Source organism: Doryrhamphus excisus, chromosome 8 (genome assembly GCF_030265055.1).
Source record: "Doryrhamphus excisus isolate RoL2022-K1 chromosome 8, RoL_Dexc_1.0, whole genome shotgun sequence".
Taxonomy (NCBI): domain Eukaryota; kingdom Metazoa; phylum Chordata; class Actinopteri; order Syngnathiformes; family Syngnathidae; genus Doryrhamphus; species Doryrhamphus excisus.
The window spans coordinates 9128065-9145686 of NC_080473.1; the positions used below are offsets into that span (position 1 = coordinate 9128065).

Genomic DNA, 17622 nt, shown 5'->3' on the forward strand with positions numbered 1-17622 from the left:
CTGAGTTCAATTCCACCCTCGGCCATCTCTATGTGGAGTTTGCATGTTCTCCGGGTACTCCGGTTTCCTCCCACATTCCAAAAACATGCTAGGTTAATTGGTGACTCCAAATTGTATGAAAAGTATGAATTTAAGTGTGAATGGTTGTTTGTCTATATGTATAATTTGGTGCCTTGCATAGATTTGCCGTGTGCGGACAGCGTGCAGGAGCACACCTGAGAGGGAACATTGCCGAGGGGCTTGTTTGACCACATCACATGCACATACTACTTTTGAACTCACAGCATCAGCTGGCACAACACTCCGCTCTCTACCAGCCCAGCCATTCATTCTCCTCTTTGCCCTCTTCATCACCATTTCTTCTGCCTCTGGCTCAGGCATCAGCTGCAACCAGCAGCAGGTCACATGCCATTGCTCTCCATCAATCCCCGCTTTCACCTCGCCTCGTTGCCAAAATGACGAGGCTCTGCCTGAGCACCTGGTCTCTTTACATCTCTTCCCTGTCGAATCACACATTTGACATTTTCATTTTCAGCTCACCTTTATCCTGTCTTCTCCACCTGTACATTCCACAGCATTCTCAGCATGGCACATTAATATCCTATTATCTCTGTGATTAGCTTCTGATTGGATCTTTTTTAATTGGCCACAGGGGAGAGACAGAAGCTGCATGGTACGGGGCTGGAGAGATACTAAAACGTTAAAACGCAACAATCTGTGCCAGTTTGCTAAGAAGATAAAGATGATGATGAGGAGGAGGCGGTTAGCGAGCAAAAGATGGAACACTTGAAGCCATCTCATGTATCCGTGAGTCACGGTGTGGCTGTCTTAAGACAACAAGAGCAAATTTAATTAGTCTGGGTGAAAAACAACATCAGACGCGGTGGGGGAAAAGTGCACACACCTGCAGAAACACAACATAAGAATTTCACTTTGATATCCGCCACTGCCTTGTTTCCTTCACCGCTAATTCCTGCTAATGAAGTCACAGGAGCAGCAAGACAAATGACATCTGTCTTGTTTTGTTTTGGTGCACTAATGAATGAATGGAAGGTTTGGGGGGCGCCAGCAAGTCTTGCATCTGTTCACTTTATACTTGCGTCATCAGTTGCATACTGAAAATCAGATGCCATTTAAGTTTTTTTTAAATAAAATAATAATAATTATAAGAGGCCAAAACTAGCTCTGTATTTGATGAGTTCTGAAGAAAAAAATATCTAGCATGTCAGCTTAGTCGGCAAAAAGGTAGAATAAATTAAAAGGTAAAATAATTTAAAACCTGCAATAAAAGCCTGTTGTTTTGGCAATCAAGTCTGGTATTTGTCTCACTGAGCAATTACTGACACCTAGTGACCAATGTAGAATCCTACACTCATATTTTGAATACGTCTTCTAAATTTCTTGTACAGTAATCGTGGACAATTGGTTCCAGACTTGACCATAAGTGAATTATTAATAAATATTAATATTAATAATCAAAATATTTTTGTAGGTAGAATCTTTTTATGACTTTGTAAATATGGGTAAAACATCTTAACATAAAGCCTGGAGCTCTTCCAACTAGCTAGTATGATTTTAAGCGAACAATATTGTGGTATTTCTGAGGTAGTACAACATGGCAGAGTATGTAGCCTACCTGAGTGGATAATACACCACCTTTTTTCTTCCAATATAGAGTATCACACCCCTCAGTATATACTAATGAAAAGGTAAAATAATTTAAAAACCTACAATAAAAGCCTGTTGTTTTGGCAATCAAGTCTGGTGTTTGTGTCACTGAGCAATTACTGACACCTAGTGACCAATGTAGAATCCTACACTCATAGTTTGAATACGTCTTCTAAATTTCTTGTACAGTAATCGCGGATAATTGGTTTCAGACTTGACCATAAGTGAATTATTAATAATATTAATATTAATAATCAAAATATTTTTGTAGGTAGAACCTTTTTATGATTTTGTAAATATGGGTTTTAACAATATTACAGCCCTGTACACATTAAATAACACCCTATAGTCACTTTTACACTCTATTATTATTTGTTTACATTACATGCACAGGCTACGGGATCACTGCAGGGACAAAAGATAGCTGCTGCTAGCATAGCTAATTACCGAGCTCACTTGTTAGCCTCGTCAATTTACTTGTGGAATGGGGAAGAAGGACAAAGAAACCAATAACTTACCACTTCCACACTGAACGAGAGGAGATTTTTTTTTTCTATTACATCTCAGTTATGGCATGTCGACTCGGTTCTGCTGGCTATGTGGCCAGTCGCCATGAAGTCTGAAAGGAAACGTAATCTAATGTCATGTCTCAACATAAATGAGTTTTAAGTCAAATATTGAAGTAAAATATGTCCAAGGTTTTGTCTTTTAGTGTGTTTCACTATGAATAAAACTTTCTATTGGCTGCCGTTTGAAATGATACAGTAAATATTAAGAAATGCTTTCATTTCAGTTTATTTTCAGTTTTTTTAGTATCATTTATGGTGCTACACTTCTAAAGTCCGTCCATTTCTTGACAGGTGGAGGAGATCCGAGGTTTCATCGAGTCTCTGGCAGATAAAGTTGAGGAGGTGAAGAGGAAACACAGCGCCATCCTTGCATCACCCAACCCTGATGAGAGTAAGGCTTCTGTTTGCTTTTGGTTTTGTATGGCTCCATGTTGGAGTTTGTTTATGAAACTACAGAAGAACGCCTTAAACGTTCTCAGTAGGTACACTTACACAATCGAATGCGTCATTTATGCTTTTGCAAGGATGACAAGGCTGTCAATGCGTATTGTTTTTAGACTGGTCAAATGTAAACAACCCAAAGGTTCTTTGTGGTTTGGATAATGCAGAGCAGTGATACAATTACATGAATGTGTGTCGTCATGTCTATTGGAAAGTTACTATGGTACACATAATGTCATTGTATAGTCATATCACCTCGTACTTCAGTACAAGGTACATTATTAAAATGACATCATGAAAGGCCATCATGGACATGAGGAATACCACCTCTAACCCACCAGAGCTTAGAGGAGCTCTCTCTGTGTAATACGCCCACCAATTCACAGAGGACAGTTTAAAAAAAAAAAACATCTTAAAATAAAGCCTGGAGCTCCTCCAACTAGCTAGTATGATTTTGAGCTAACAATATTGTGGTATTTATCACATTCAGAATCGACTACTGTAACACTATTCTTTATGGTACAACATCCAAAACCCTCAACACACTACAATATATTCAGAACTCAGCTGCTCGCCTCCTCACCTCCACCCGCTCCCGTGAACACATGACCCCCGGTCCTCCAGCTTCCCATTCCCCAATGTATCCATTTCAAAGTCCTTCTCATCACCTACAAAGCGCTCCACAATTTGACCCCTCCATACCTCACAGACCTCCACCATCCACACAATGCCCCGCGTCACCCTTTTGCTCCTCAGACTCCATCCTTCTGGCACTCTCCTGTAAGACCAAACTCCCAACCTGGGGAGACGGAGCCTTCTCCATCGCTGCCCCCACCCTCTGGAACTCTTTACCCCATTCACTCTGTGCTTGCCCTGACCTTCGCACCTTCAAAAAACAACTCAAAACCCACCTGTTTAAATCCTGACTGCTGACTGCTGCGCCTCGCCCCGCTTTTAGCCTTGTTTTAGCTCTGAATTAATGTATGGATATTGTATTTTAATGCATCTTTTATTCTGTTTTCATTCAACTCTATTTTTATTTCTTTTTATCTACTGTAAAGGCATCTTTGAGTACTCTGAAAAGCGCTATACAAATAAAATGTATTATTATTATTATTATTATTATTATTTCTGAGATAGTACAACATGGGAGAGTATGTAGCCTGAGTGGATAATGCACCAACTTTTTTTTTCCAATATAGAATATCACACCCCTCAGTATATATTTCAGAATCAGAAAATAAGAATCAGAAAAGGTTTTATTGCCAGGTATGATCAAACACATACTAGGAATTTGTTTTGGTATAGGAGGTGCAGACACATCTATTAAAAAAAAGAATGAAAAATACAAAATATACAGAATAACAGTATAAATATATGTACACAGTCTGTTTTTTGTTTGTTATTCCGGAAGTGCAGTCTGATTGTTTTCCTAAGTAGTTTCCTACTTGTAGATATCGTTAGATTATACAGGTGGACCTAATGTTGCGGCCACTAGAGCTTCCTGCCTGGTGCCGCCGCCTTAGCCTGACATAAGCTGTCATTCTCATCATCTCGCCGACTTTGCCTCCTCTCAAACAGATTTCCCCTCCAGGGGATTCAATTGCTCTAACCAGCCTCCGGAGACTTGACGCCGTTCCCCGCTAACGTCATTTTAAGGCTAAGCAATGATGCATAGCCGTGGCATGATATTAGATTTCCTGCACTTAAGCCATATTGAGAAGCATTGCTTTTGCATTTATCCTGCTTTTTAATTGGCTTAAGGAAGCCCAGCTTGAGAAATCATATACTTATTGAAAGAAATGACTCCAAAGCTGTGTGGAGAAGTTTACAAATTGGTGCCCAATTTGTCTAAAATGTATCCTATTGAGCTTCTTTTTTGAAATAGCTTGATTTCCGCTATTATGTTCCTTCTCAGGGTGTACTTTCCTTTTCATTATATTCGCCACTGCGGTCACTTCACTATTTTTCTCTTTTCTTGTGTTAAATAATGCTACGTATGCTGCCATCCGTCTTCCATTTCGGAATCATTTGTGGTGTCTCACACCTTTTTCTGATTCCTTTTTGTCAGGCCATTGATTTGGACTCTCACAAAAAAAAGGCTGTCTTCTCACTAGTAGGATCCATTACTTGCATGAGGAGGCATCGATCTGCTTGCTTGTGCACTGGTAGACCAGTTGTCACCAACCTTTTTTGAGCCCAAGATGGCAGAAGTGTGAAATCAGTAGCCACGTAAACATGAGTTTTTCCTCTTTCTGAATGGAATCTTTCCCGAATAACTTTTCCGAAAACAATGGTATACATGGAAAGGAATATTCCAATCTCTTGTCTACATATGCCGCTATAATCAAACAGAATAGTCAATGGGGCATGTGCAGTAAAATGTAAACATCAACTTTCCCGAGTTTTTCTTTCACTTGTTGGAATAACTCCGTATTGCCAGTTTTTCGTTTGTCCAGTCTTGAAATTTAATTTGAATCAAAAACAAACTTTCCGCAGCAGTCCAGTGCCGATTGCTCAATCTTCAATCTTGCTAATATTTTATAATTAAGCTCGGAACATGTTTTATATAGATATATATTTTCTTTTTTAATAAAACTGGACGTGTGAATGGCGTATAGAAGGGTTTAGATTCTGTTCCACAGATGGCGCTAATACACACCGGAAGCTGCTTGCCAACCGCCAATAAACAACAGAAGAAGAAAAACACCACATAGAATAACGCACCCTGACAACTTTCCTTTTGAGCGGGTATAAAATACCTCAATCGGATTGGGAAAAGGAATATTCCACCCCTATGAATCCGATTATATATTCATTCGGATTGGAATTAGGTGTATACAAAAGTGAAATTCTTTCCGTTTCAGCAAATAAACCGAATGCAATTGGAACATTTGGGTCCATGTATACGTATAAAGATGGAAACATGCAAAAATTGTAGGCTTTATGCTGTAAATTATAGTATATAGTTTGCACTGGCCACTAGGTGTCACTATAACATGCACCAGAGTTGATCGCTTATGGCAGTTTTTATTATTTGATAATTACAAGTAATAGCCATCATCATTTTGACGAGCCCTGTGTTCGAGAGACAGAAGAGGCCCTTAACTAGCCCACCACAAAAGGTGTCTCATCTAACATTCAGCTCAATACTTAATTTGTGTGTGTGCGTGACAAATGCATATGAAGTCAGCTGCTGATTTAAATGTCAGCCTCCGTCATGACGCATAGATCGCTATATCTGCTGGTGTTGTGAACGAGCTTAAGAAACCACCTGCCTTATCACATCGGCCATTTTATACGTAGTCTGGTGTGTCTGGAATGCTGTGGACGAACTCTATGCTTCTTGTAACTTTGTTAAACATGTTCGAAGTAAACGAATGCAACGAAAATAAAACTATTTTATATTTTCTAGGAGACGTCAGAGACGACTTTATCCTTCAGATTATCCTCAAGGGGTGTCATTAAGCACATGGGTATAATTCACCCATGTCCATGTGTTCCAAATGGAGTAGTCCATAAATGTGTGTAGAAAATCCATCTGCTTAAATGCGGTCGAAGCAGTTTGGACCCAGCTATCCCACCCTCATCCGAAAGGAAAACTGTAGAGGAGGAGGGCGAAAAAAGGATTGGCACAGAGTGGAACGTGACGGTTATGCTGGACGGTGGTCATGTTATTCAGATTTTACATGCGCATGTCCGTTCCCTAAAGGTGTGGACCAAATTTGGTGGTGATTCAGCCCACAACCCTAAAGTTAGAATGTAATAGTAATGGTTTTATTTCATTTGAACATGCATCAGATTACAATTGAAGTTGGCGATGAGACAGCCGAACCTGTGTTGGACTGTCTCATTCACATCGCTCAGCTGTACGGAGAACCTGTACTCACGTATCAGTACCTGCCCGGTAAGAATTAGGGATCGACCGATATGTTTTTTTTTGGGACAGCCTTAGCCGATGGCCAATTTTGCTTGGGCCGATATTTGTGGCCGATACTGCTTTTGCTCCCTCAATTTACATGAAAAAATTACAATGATAACAAATATTACAGGTCTCAAGTTTAAACAAATATTAAACTTGAGACCATATAATATATCGTAAAGAATGCAAATATTGGCCCGATATATCGGCCGGCCGATTTATCGGTCGATCTTTAGTAAGAATACTCACTGACAAGCACATGAAACTCCATGTGTAATGGTTTTGTTTCATTTGAACATGCATCAGATTGCAATTGAATGCATCACATAATCAGTTCACAGTTCCACATGTCCAAAAGGAGTAGGAAGAAGCAAAGCTTATTAAATCCTACCCCTCCATCTGGTACTTTTACAATTAGTAACTGTTGTATTTGTTCACTTCCTGCTTTCCTAATATAGTTTAAGTTTCTTTTTTTTTTCTCACGTACCAAAGTACGAGGTGATATGAGCATCCAATGACATAATGGGTACCATAGTAAGTGTCAATATAGTGATATATATAGCACATCATGACTGGTTCAAGACTCTTCATCCTTGTATTTAGCAAACATCAACTGTATTGTTTCTTGAATTGGCTCATCGTTGTGCATTGTTTGAGTTCCTTACTCAATCCATTCCATAGTTTGATTCCACATACTGAAATGCTATGGCTTTTTAACGTAGTCCTAGCATATAAGTGTTTCAAATGTACTTCTTCCCTGAGATCATATTTCTCCTCTCTTGTAGAGAAGTATTGGATGACATTTTTAGGTAATTGGTTATTTTTAGCCTTATGCATTATTTTAGCTGTTATTATGTGATTTTAGAAATAAGGAGTTAGTTAGCTGAGTTGTGGTGTAGTCACAGTGCCGTCATGTGGTATATTACCAGAAATGTAATAGCACAGGAAACACAATAAGAGTGCATGTTTTGACATGTCAAATATTGTGTGCAGCATTTTAGAAGTAAAATAATTATACAAACAATCACGCACTTTTAGTTATCTCTATAAAGGCAGATTTTAGTCTGGTTATTGTGTTCTAGTACCGCCCACTTGCACATCATTTCCCATCTTGTAATATATTTTACAGTACTTTTTCAGTTGTGTAATGGCATTATCCAGCTTTGTAGTATTGGGAATCATCAGCCTCGTTCCCCTTTTTTCTCATTGCCGTGATTGATGATGCAGCAGGCGATAGATTTGGTCATGAAAGGTCAAACGTCATCAATGATTGGGCCCGCCTGAAGTGGCTTCCCCAGAGAAAGCGTAAGGACATCACATGAAATACATCCTTTAAGGGGGGGTCAAACATGATAAAAATCTGTTTGTAATTGGCCTCAACTGCATTGGACTGGGAAACGTGTATTTTCTTATATATAAACAGAAATAGGCTGCATGGCGCAGGAGTGGTTGGCGCCCAGGCCTCACAGCTAGGAGACCCGAGTTCAATTCCCACATTCTAAAAACATGCTAGGTTAATTGGCGACTCCAAATTGTCCATAGGTATGAATGTGAGTTTGAATGGTTGTTTGTCTATATGTGCCCTGTGATTGGCTGGCCACCAGTCCAGGGTGTACCCCGCCTCTTGCCCGAAAAAGACAGCTGGGATAGGCTCCAGCACCCCCGCGACCCTCGTGAGGCTAAGCGGTGGAAAATTAATGAATAAACAGAAATACACACACATACATACACACACATTGTGTTCAGTGTTTTCATTTATGCTAACATTAGCATTAAGGCTAACTAATATATAAATTAAATACTGTATTTTAAGCAAAAATTAGCACTAGCTTTAAGTTTTTAATGATTAATTTCATGCAATTCATTGTCACGAACACTGAATTAAATAGAAAAAATAATATTAAAGGTCTAAAAGAACAATATCTTACTGGTCTCCAGCAATCTATAGAAGTACAGCATTTTAAAGCAAGCTAATGCTAACAATTATGCTAATGCTAACAAGTGGCTTTAAAGGGAAACTTCACTTTCTGGGGGAAATTTAGCCCATCATTCACAATCCATATGTCAAACATAAACATATATTATTTCCCTTTTCTTAGCATTGTAAGCTAGCTGAAATTAACTTGTGTTATAATGCAGTCAAATGATCAGTGTAATTATGAAACAATCCACTTTTATCTGGCATCTCACTCGTATACTAAAACAAGACAATCTAAATGTTTTTTCCCTTGCTATTAAAATATTTCTATGCCAAACCCCACTCCACTCCACTTCACTGCATGCCAGAAAAATAGTAAAAATAAACACACACTGGGATTTCACACAAAAATCAGACCTCGTTTTGTGTCTTTGTTCACACTTTTATTCACCAGCATTTCCACTATGGCTTCTTTCATGGCTTAGTACGTTCCCAGTCACCGTTATTTATGTTGGTAAATAGCACTGCTCCTGTCCTGACTCATCAACTCACAGCGCCTTTGGTTTAATTGCAGCCTTTTTTGGCCTGAGTGCACTCCCACACTCTGAAGGCAGCACACAAATGATTGTTTAGGGTACGTTTACTTGACAACAGTTGAGTGAAAACAATTGTTTGTAAAACGTTTTGTCTATAGGTGACAAATGATGAACGTTTTTCATGAACTGTGATGGCGGTAACTATCTATACCGGAAACACAATAGCTTTATTCATGTATATTGTTTTTTTTTTCTTTTGGCTGTGTCTATATAGTAATATATAGGGATATATACAGTGATGTGAAAAAAAGTGATTTGTCACTTAAATGTTTCATATCATCAAATGTAAATACTAGTCAATGACAACATGGATGCTTGGGGTCGGAATCAGTAGCGTAAAATCCTTTTATGTCCACCCTAATTTCATTCATTCATTCATTTTCTTCCGCTTATCCTCACAAGGGTCGCGGGGGTGCTGGAGCCTATCCCAGCTGTCTTCGGGCGAGAGGCGGGGTACACCCTGGACTGGTGGCCAGCCAATCACAGGGCACATATAGACAAACAACCATTCACACTCACATTCATACCTATGGACAATTTGGAGTCACCAATTAACCTAGCATGTTTTTGGAATGTGGGAGGAAACCGGAGTACCCGGAGAAAACCCACGCATGCACGGGGAGAACATGCAAACTCCACACAGAGATGGCAGAGGGTGGAATTGAACCCTGGTCCCGACAACACAAAGGGAAGTTTTTAAATGAAAATGTTGTATTAATAAGGAAGAAAACATCCAAACTGACATTGCCCTGTGTGGAAAAGTGATTGCCCCCTAAACCCAATACCTGGTTGGGCTCCCCTTAGCGGCAACAATTGCGATAACTTGGAATGAGTTCTTAGAGCACTGTGGAGCAATTTAGGCCCACTCATCTTTGCTAAATTGTTGTCATTTGGCCACAATGGAGGCTTTTCCAGCATGAAGCGCCTTTTTAAACGTCATGCCAAAGCATCTCAATAGGATTCAGGTCAGTCTTCATTTTGTTTTTCTTCAACCATTCAGAGGTGGACTTGCTGGTGTGTTTTGGATCATTAGCCATGTATACATGGACCCAAATATTCCAATTGTATTGGGTTTATTTGCTCAAACGGAAAGATTTTAACCTTTGTATACACCTCATTCCCAAAGACAAGTGCCAATCCCAATGAACATATAATGGGGTTCCCGGGGGTGGAATATTCCTTTCCCCAATCCGATTGAGGTATCTTGTACCCGCTCAATTGGAAAGTTGTCAGACTGCGTTCTTCTTCGTGGTGTTTTTCTTCTTCTGTTGTTTATTGGCGGTTAGCAAGCAGCTTTCCTGTGCATTAGCGCCATCTGTGGAACAGAATCTAAACCCTTCTATACGCCATTCACAAGTCCAGTTTTATTAAAAAAGAAAATACATATCTATATAAAAGATGTACCAAGCTTAATTATAAAATATTAGCAAGATTGAACTTTATCATTTCCTGTTCCCGGGTGCGTTCTTTCAGCGAATGCTTAGATATGACGTAACACGCAGCTCCAGACATTCTTCGGCTTTAAAAATGGAGGCAAGCAATCGGCACTGGACTGCTGCGGAAAGTTTGTTTTTGATCCAAACTAAATTTCAAGACTGGACGAACGAAAAAACTGGTAATACGGAGTTATTCCAACACGTGAAAGAAAAACTCAAAGTCGGTATCACGTGATGTTGGCGTTTACACTTTACTGCGTATGCCCCATTGACTGTTCTGGTTGATTATAGCGGCGCATGTACACACGCGATTGGAATATTCCTTTCCATTGATACCATTGCTTTCGGAAAGATAAAAACTCCTCATGTAAACGTGGCTATTGTCCTGCTGCAGAACCCAAGTTGGTTTCCAATTGAGGTCACCAACAGATGGGCAGAGATTATCCTTTGGGATTTTGAATGCTAAAAAAAATGCTATTATATGGAATTCTCCTGTTGCTCATGCTTATTTGGATCGATGTCTTTAACTACCACGAGCTCAGTAATAGGAACCTAACAACCGGCTCAGTTAAAACTATGAGCTCTGAGCAGTTATTACTGTGATGGAATTCATAGATGCCTTTATGCTATTTGGCAGACAAGACAAGAAGAACCCATTCAGGTGCTCATTACATTCGAGCGTTTGCACATTCTGCGGCAGAAAAAGTGTTCAATGATCATTTCCCAAAAAACCAAATATTTCAAATACGTATATCTCCTATATTTTAACTTGTAGCTAGTGAGTATTTAATCCAGTATTGTGTACTTGAATTACAGCAAAACTTACTCAGACTGCTCCTGTTACAAAGTGTCACAACTTTAAATCAACTTCATATACCGTACACTCTTGATGACAATTCGAAGAGAAGTTGAAAATTCATATTTTGCACTTTTGGCTCTTAAAATTGCCCATTTGGAATTTGCATGAGAGCACCAAACATGGGATCAAGAAAATGGAAGAACATTTTATTCTCGGATAAGAAATGTAATCTTGACAGTCCAGATGACAAATAACCATTCACACTCACATTCATACCTATGGACAATTTTGAGTCGCTAATTAACCTAGCATGTTTTTGGAATGTGGGAGGAAAACATGCAAACTCCACACAGAGATGGCCGACGGTGGAATTGAACTCAGGTCTTCTAGCCGTGAGGCATGCGTGCTAACCACCGCATCTCCGTGCAGTTTTTACTGTTCATTTTACTGTTAGTAATTGTATAATTTTTCTTGTTTTAGTGAGGCCCTATAACTCTTTCATGGTTTTGCCAAGGTATATTTATATTTAATTAGTATTATATAATAGTATTAAGATACTATCAGATGATATTAGTATTTCATTGCTATTTTTATGTAGTAATAAGCATCTTGCCATCTTCTATTTTTTTTTTTTTTTATTTTTGGCCGAGGGTGGAATTGAACTCGGGTCTTCTAGCTGTGAGGCATGCGTGCTAACCACCGCACTATCACATGATATTAGTATTTCATTGTTATTTTTCTGTAGTAATAAGCATGTTACCATCACTATTTTTTTTACATTTTTGGCCGAGGGAGGAATTGAACTTGGGTTTCCTAGCTGTGAGGCCTGCGCGCTAACCACTTGACCACCGATTTAAGATCCAAGCAAAATATAAATTTGTGCATTTTGTCTTAAATCTTAAATTAAATTTTGATCAGGAGTGTATCAGCCCCCATTTGTACCTGACCTGAGCCTGTTGCACTGCAAATATGTTCTGTTCATGTTCAATGGCTGAGCTGAGTGTGTGTACTCAAAATACATAATGCTTGGACTCTAGCTAATCAATGAGCCAGGCAAACAGGACTGGAAGGACTAGTCTTATATTTACACAGATTACAAAGACAAGGTGAGACGGGAGAATTGAAATAAATGGACCTCTCACAGGAAGTAAATTGACTTGTTTTAGAGCGAAGGAACGGGTCTTGGGCTGTAAGTTGGTGTCATGGTACCCTGACACCAAGCTCGCAGTCACAGAGAGGAAGATTGATGGATTGTTATCAGGGAGTGACAGGAATGGAAACCTGCAGAGTATTCCGACCGGATAGAGGCAGACGGTTGTCTCTTTGCTTTATGCTTCATCATTCATCAACAACTTGTATATGTTTTAGCATAGCCACCATATTAATGCTGCTATTCACTTAACCTCAGTCAGTGAGTGTGTGGTCTAAAATGTAAATAACTGTCAGGGTCTCTAATTTGCACCACAAATTAGGGTGGAGGGTGGCACGGCGGTCGAGTGATTAGCGCGCAGACCTCACAGCTAAGAGACCAGGGTTCAATTCCACTCTCTCCCCGTGCATGCGTGGGTTTTCGCCGGGTATTCCGGTTTCCTCCACTGTGGCCGAATGACAACAATTCAGCAAAGATGAGTGGGCCAAAATTGCTCCACAGCGCTCTAAGAACTCATTCCAAGTTATCGCAATTGCTGCCGCTAAGGGGGGGGGCAACCAGGTATTAGGTTTAGGGGGCAATCGCTTTTCCACACAGGGCCATGTCAGTTTGGATGTTTTCTTCCTTATTAATAAAAAATTTATTTTAAAAACTTTGTGTTGTCGGGCTGCACGGCGGTTGAGTGGTTAGCGCGCAGACCTCACAGCTAGGAGGACCAGGGTTCGATTCCACCCTCGGCCATCTCTGTGTGGAGTTTGCATGTTCTCCCCGTGCATGCATGGGTTTTCTCCGGGTACTCCGGTTTTCCTCCCACATTCCAAAAAACATGCTAGGTTAATTGGCGACTCCAAATTGTCCATAGGTATGAATGTGAGTGTGAATGGTTGTTTGTCTATATGTGCCCTGTGATTGGCTTTCGCGACCCTCGTGAGGAAAAAGCGGTAGAAAATGAAAGAATGAATGACTATTTGAGAACAGTGGAATGTTTTATCAGATATTTTGGTGTGGAAAACCGGAACCAAAGTACCGAAAAAGCATTGAAGATAGTTTTTTTATTTTTTTTTTATTTTTTTTTCAGTTTTTAATAAATGCGTTTTGGGTTTTTTTTTTGAAAACCTGATGCAGCCCAGCTTCACCCAGAACCTAGCTCCGGTGGCCCCCAGGTAAATTGAGTTTGAGACCCCTGCTCCACAGCATACTCAGTTATGCTTTTATGGCCTTTGCTGTGTTTTGTGGGGAAACTATTCCCAATTAGCCAAAATGTCTCTCTAAGATGAGAAATGAAGACTCAGAGTGCTAATGTAACCGTTGATTGATATGTCGGTTGGTATTTCTTCCCTTCCGCGGCGCTCTTCCAGCGGTTTCTAACACAGCAGGAAATCTCTTCCCAAAAATTCACTTCATTTAATTTCCTTGGCTCACACTGTGTGCTTCCTCCCGCTTCCCATCCTTCATCAGTCTACCCGTCCCTCTCCCACCTCCTCTGCCACTTTTCAAACAATCTGAAGCTGGCGAGAGGCCCCGGCTGTGCGCGTCGTCATAGCAACGCCATATTAATGACGGCAACAAGCGTGACCTGAAGATTCCATTTGAGGGCGTCTGGAAGAGGGTTTGGGGTGTGAAGTAGAGCTCAATTGACTCGTCACTTTTGCCCTCTAATTTGCTTGACCCCCCCCCAACCCACACACACACACACCTCCTCTTGTACTGATTCATCAGCGTGTGTGCTCTCTTCCTCCTTTCAGGGGGGCCAATAACGAGGCTCAATGGACACTTGATCGAGCAGGTTGGCCTCATCTGTTTGGGGGTGGGGTGGATGGGCGGGGATCTAATCTAACTCTTCATCTCACACACACACACACACACACACACACACAATCACATGCGTGGTTTCCATTGGAGCTGTGACGGCGGCCCTCCTGACCTCATGAGAGGTTGCTATGGTTACACTCTTCCATAACCTTACTCCCCTGTCTGTTTTCAAGTTGTACAAGCATGCTAATGAGTAAGGGTAGGGGTTACGTTGCCCCCCCCCAGACCAGAAGGAAAATCCATCTTTGACACTCAAAGCCTTTAGTTATGATGCCGCAATGAGGCTGCCACTGCACACTCGACACACGCTCACTCCTCCTCCCTCTCTTAACTCTCCTGCTACCTTGACGTTGACTCCTTCTCAGATTTTTGGATCAACATTTTCAGCACTTTCACGTTCGATACAAGCCTATTCCCTTCATATGACTCTCATGCTTATTATTAAAGAGATGATGATTGAAACTTTAAAAACGCGCTGATTTTTTTTGGAGGGAAAAGTTTTTCCTTCCGGTAACCTATTCATAAGTTCAGCTGTCTCCTGCAGCATCGGTACTTTTTTCTTAGGTGCATTTCCTGTGGCTATGACGCCACCAGCAGGAGGTACAAGGTACAACTAAGGTACACGCCTCCATTTAAATCTCACACCAACACTATTAAGATATGCCTTTATTCGTCCCTCAGTGGGGAAATTTGTAAAATTTGTAATTGTATGACATTTGTATTGTATGCTGTGTTATGATGCGGGTATGTATGAGGCTGACATTTTACGCTTTAGTATCACAAATTTAGCAATCGTTACCGACTAATGCGTTTTCTGGAAGAAAAAAAATATTTTTGGAGAGAAAAAACACAAATGGGTGGGGTTTTCCACAAAAAACCCCCAAAATTTTATCAAAATTTTATCAAAAATTATCAAATTTGCAGATAAACATTGCACTGTTAAGTTAACGGGAGAATAATAATAATAATAATAATAATAATAATAATAATAATACATTTTATTTGTATAGCGCTTTTCAGAGTACTCAAAGACAAAAATAAATAAAAATAGAGTTGAATAAAAACAGAGTAAAAGATGCATTAAAATACAATATCCATACATTCATTCAGAGCTACAACAAGGCTAAAAGCAGGGCGGGGCGCATCAGTCAGGTATAAAAAATTAGACATTTAAAAACAAATTTAAACAGGTGGGTTTTGAGTTGTTTTTTGAAGGAGGGAAGGTCGCGGCAAGCACGGAGTGACTGGGGCAAAGAGTTCCAGAGAGCGAGGGCAGCAATGGAGAAGGCTCTGTCTCCCCAGGTTTTGGAGCTTGTTCTGTCCCAAAATGTCAAAAAAGGGATCCCAGAATCTCACAAAAGGGAAAAGGTTGTGGCCATTAAATAGTTTTGCATAAGTTATTTTAAGTGCACCAGTTTCCCGGGGCTTGTTAACATATGGAGATGTGGGTCTCTTATGGCATGGAGATGATGGATGACTTTCCACTTGTTTGCATGGTGCTAAATATAGCAAAGAATGCTCTAGAGCTGTGTGTGTGTGTGTCTGAAAGCCATTCTTCTTTTCCACCTTTCCTGCCTTTTGTATGGAAATAAAGGTTAAATAAATTAAGTTTGTGCATCATTACAGTTTGTTGCTTATATAGCATCTCACAAAAGTGAGTCGGAACTACACCCCTCTTGTTTCAGCAACCGTTTTGATGACACTAAATGTCAGTATCCTCAAGATAATACTGTAGAAATGAAACTTTACAGCAGTCAGTGTACAGCATTTATAGCAGTATACGGCCATTCTTGTCTAAATGCATGAGTCCTGCCAGCACTGCAGCTGTGGTTCATTGAGTGGAAACTTGAAGTCCAGCATGTACTGTGACATTCTGATGTAAAGTATTTATTTGTGAAGCCTGGGGTGGGCCTGCATCTCCCATGCTATCTCATTTTTCACATGTACTGCTCCTCAGTCCTAAATGAAACTTGACGCCTAAAGGGGAACGGTACTTTAAATTATATTGAAGCGGCGTAGGATTGAATAAGCTGCACTTCTTCCTACTCATTTGAAATAGTCAGTGAGGAAGCAGTCGCTCTTTCTGTAGCAGGAGCCAATCATGAATCAACAAGCTTATCAACCCACTGGAAATCGCCCGAGGTCGTTATATATATCGCCGACTCACATCTTGCTAACACTTTACTAACAGCACTAAACTCATCACACAGCAACTTAACACTCAAAAGAAATACCAATAAGTTATAACAAATATCAACACATTCATTGGGGCGCTGCAATGACGTCAGCCTCCCTCTGGGCTCTGGGTCATTTAGCTCCCTCTGGTTGACAGAGTCAGCATTGCAGCACCATCCACCATTTTCTATGCTACTAGTCCTGCAATGACATGCAAACAAAATATATGATGGTAAAACTTGTATTGGTACATGTTTGTATAGTTATTAGGCATACCTTTTGAGTGGTAAGTTGCTGTGTGATGAGTATGACAAATACCAATACATTCATTGGATCGCTGCAATGACGTCAGCCTCCCTCTGGGCTCTGGGTCATTTGGCTCCCTCTGGTTGACAGAGTCAGCATTGCAGCGCCATCCACCATTTTCTATGCTGCTAGTCCTGCAATGACATGCAAACAAAATATATGATGGTAAAACTTGTATTGGTACATGTTTGTATAGTTATTAGGCATACTTTTTGAGTGGTAAGTTGCTGTGTGATGAGTTTAATGTTTGTATAATGAAACCGTGAGTGAGGCGGTTACATTGAGTCATTAACTCCTGCAATTACCAATGGGTTGACAAGCTCGTTGAGAGTTTTTTTTTGCGCAAGAGAAAACTGACAGGCTATGCAGTGTTTGCAGCATGTGTGTGTGCTTTGTAGACGGCGGGGGGGCAAGTATGCTGTTTCTATTTATACAATATATCTATGGAAGTCTTGCTTTATTAGGGTTCATCAGCGTCTTGTTCCTTTTTACTCCTCAGAAACTAAAGCCGAACTGGAGGATCTTATGGCAGACATCAAGAAACTGGCCAACAAAGTGCGCTCCAAATTAAAGAGTGAGTTCTATTTCTTTTTCCAATTTTGTCACGTTCATTAAATCATTACATCAGCCAGTAAGAATAAAACTAATGAACAATTGCCTGTGACTATTAGTACTATTTAGTAGGGGTGTGTATTGCAAGAATCTGGCGATATGATGTAGCACGATATATCACGATACTGTTAACAAGGCGATATTTTTGTAAAAGCTGTAAAAGCTTAAAGTGTAGCATTTGGATAAATAAAGCTTTAACATCCAGCTTTAAATTTACA

At 40.2% G+C, this 17622-nt stretch overlaps 1 protein-coding gene across 10 annotated transcripts in view; it reads left to right on the plus strand.

Moving 5' to 3' along the window:
• The window catches only part of stx1a (syntaxin 1A (brain)), a 53040-nt gene that overhangs the window by 20987 nt on the left and 14431 nt on the right, over positions 1-17622 (plus strand). For all 10 annotated transcript variants that reach the window (XR_009131405.1, XR_009131406.1, XR_009131404.1 and 7 more), the window contains exons 3-4: positions 2529-2628; positions 17292-17366. Coding sequence is in view for 7 of the 10 variants with exons in the window: in XM_058079850.1 (XP_057935833.1) it covers positions 2529-2628; positions 17292-17366 (175 nt within the window). In the remaining 3 variants the exon portion in view is untranslated. The remainder of the gene's footprint in view (positions 1-2528; positions 2629-17291; positions 17367-17622) is intronic.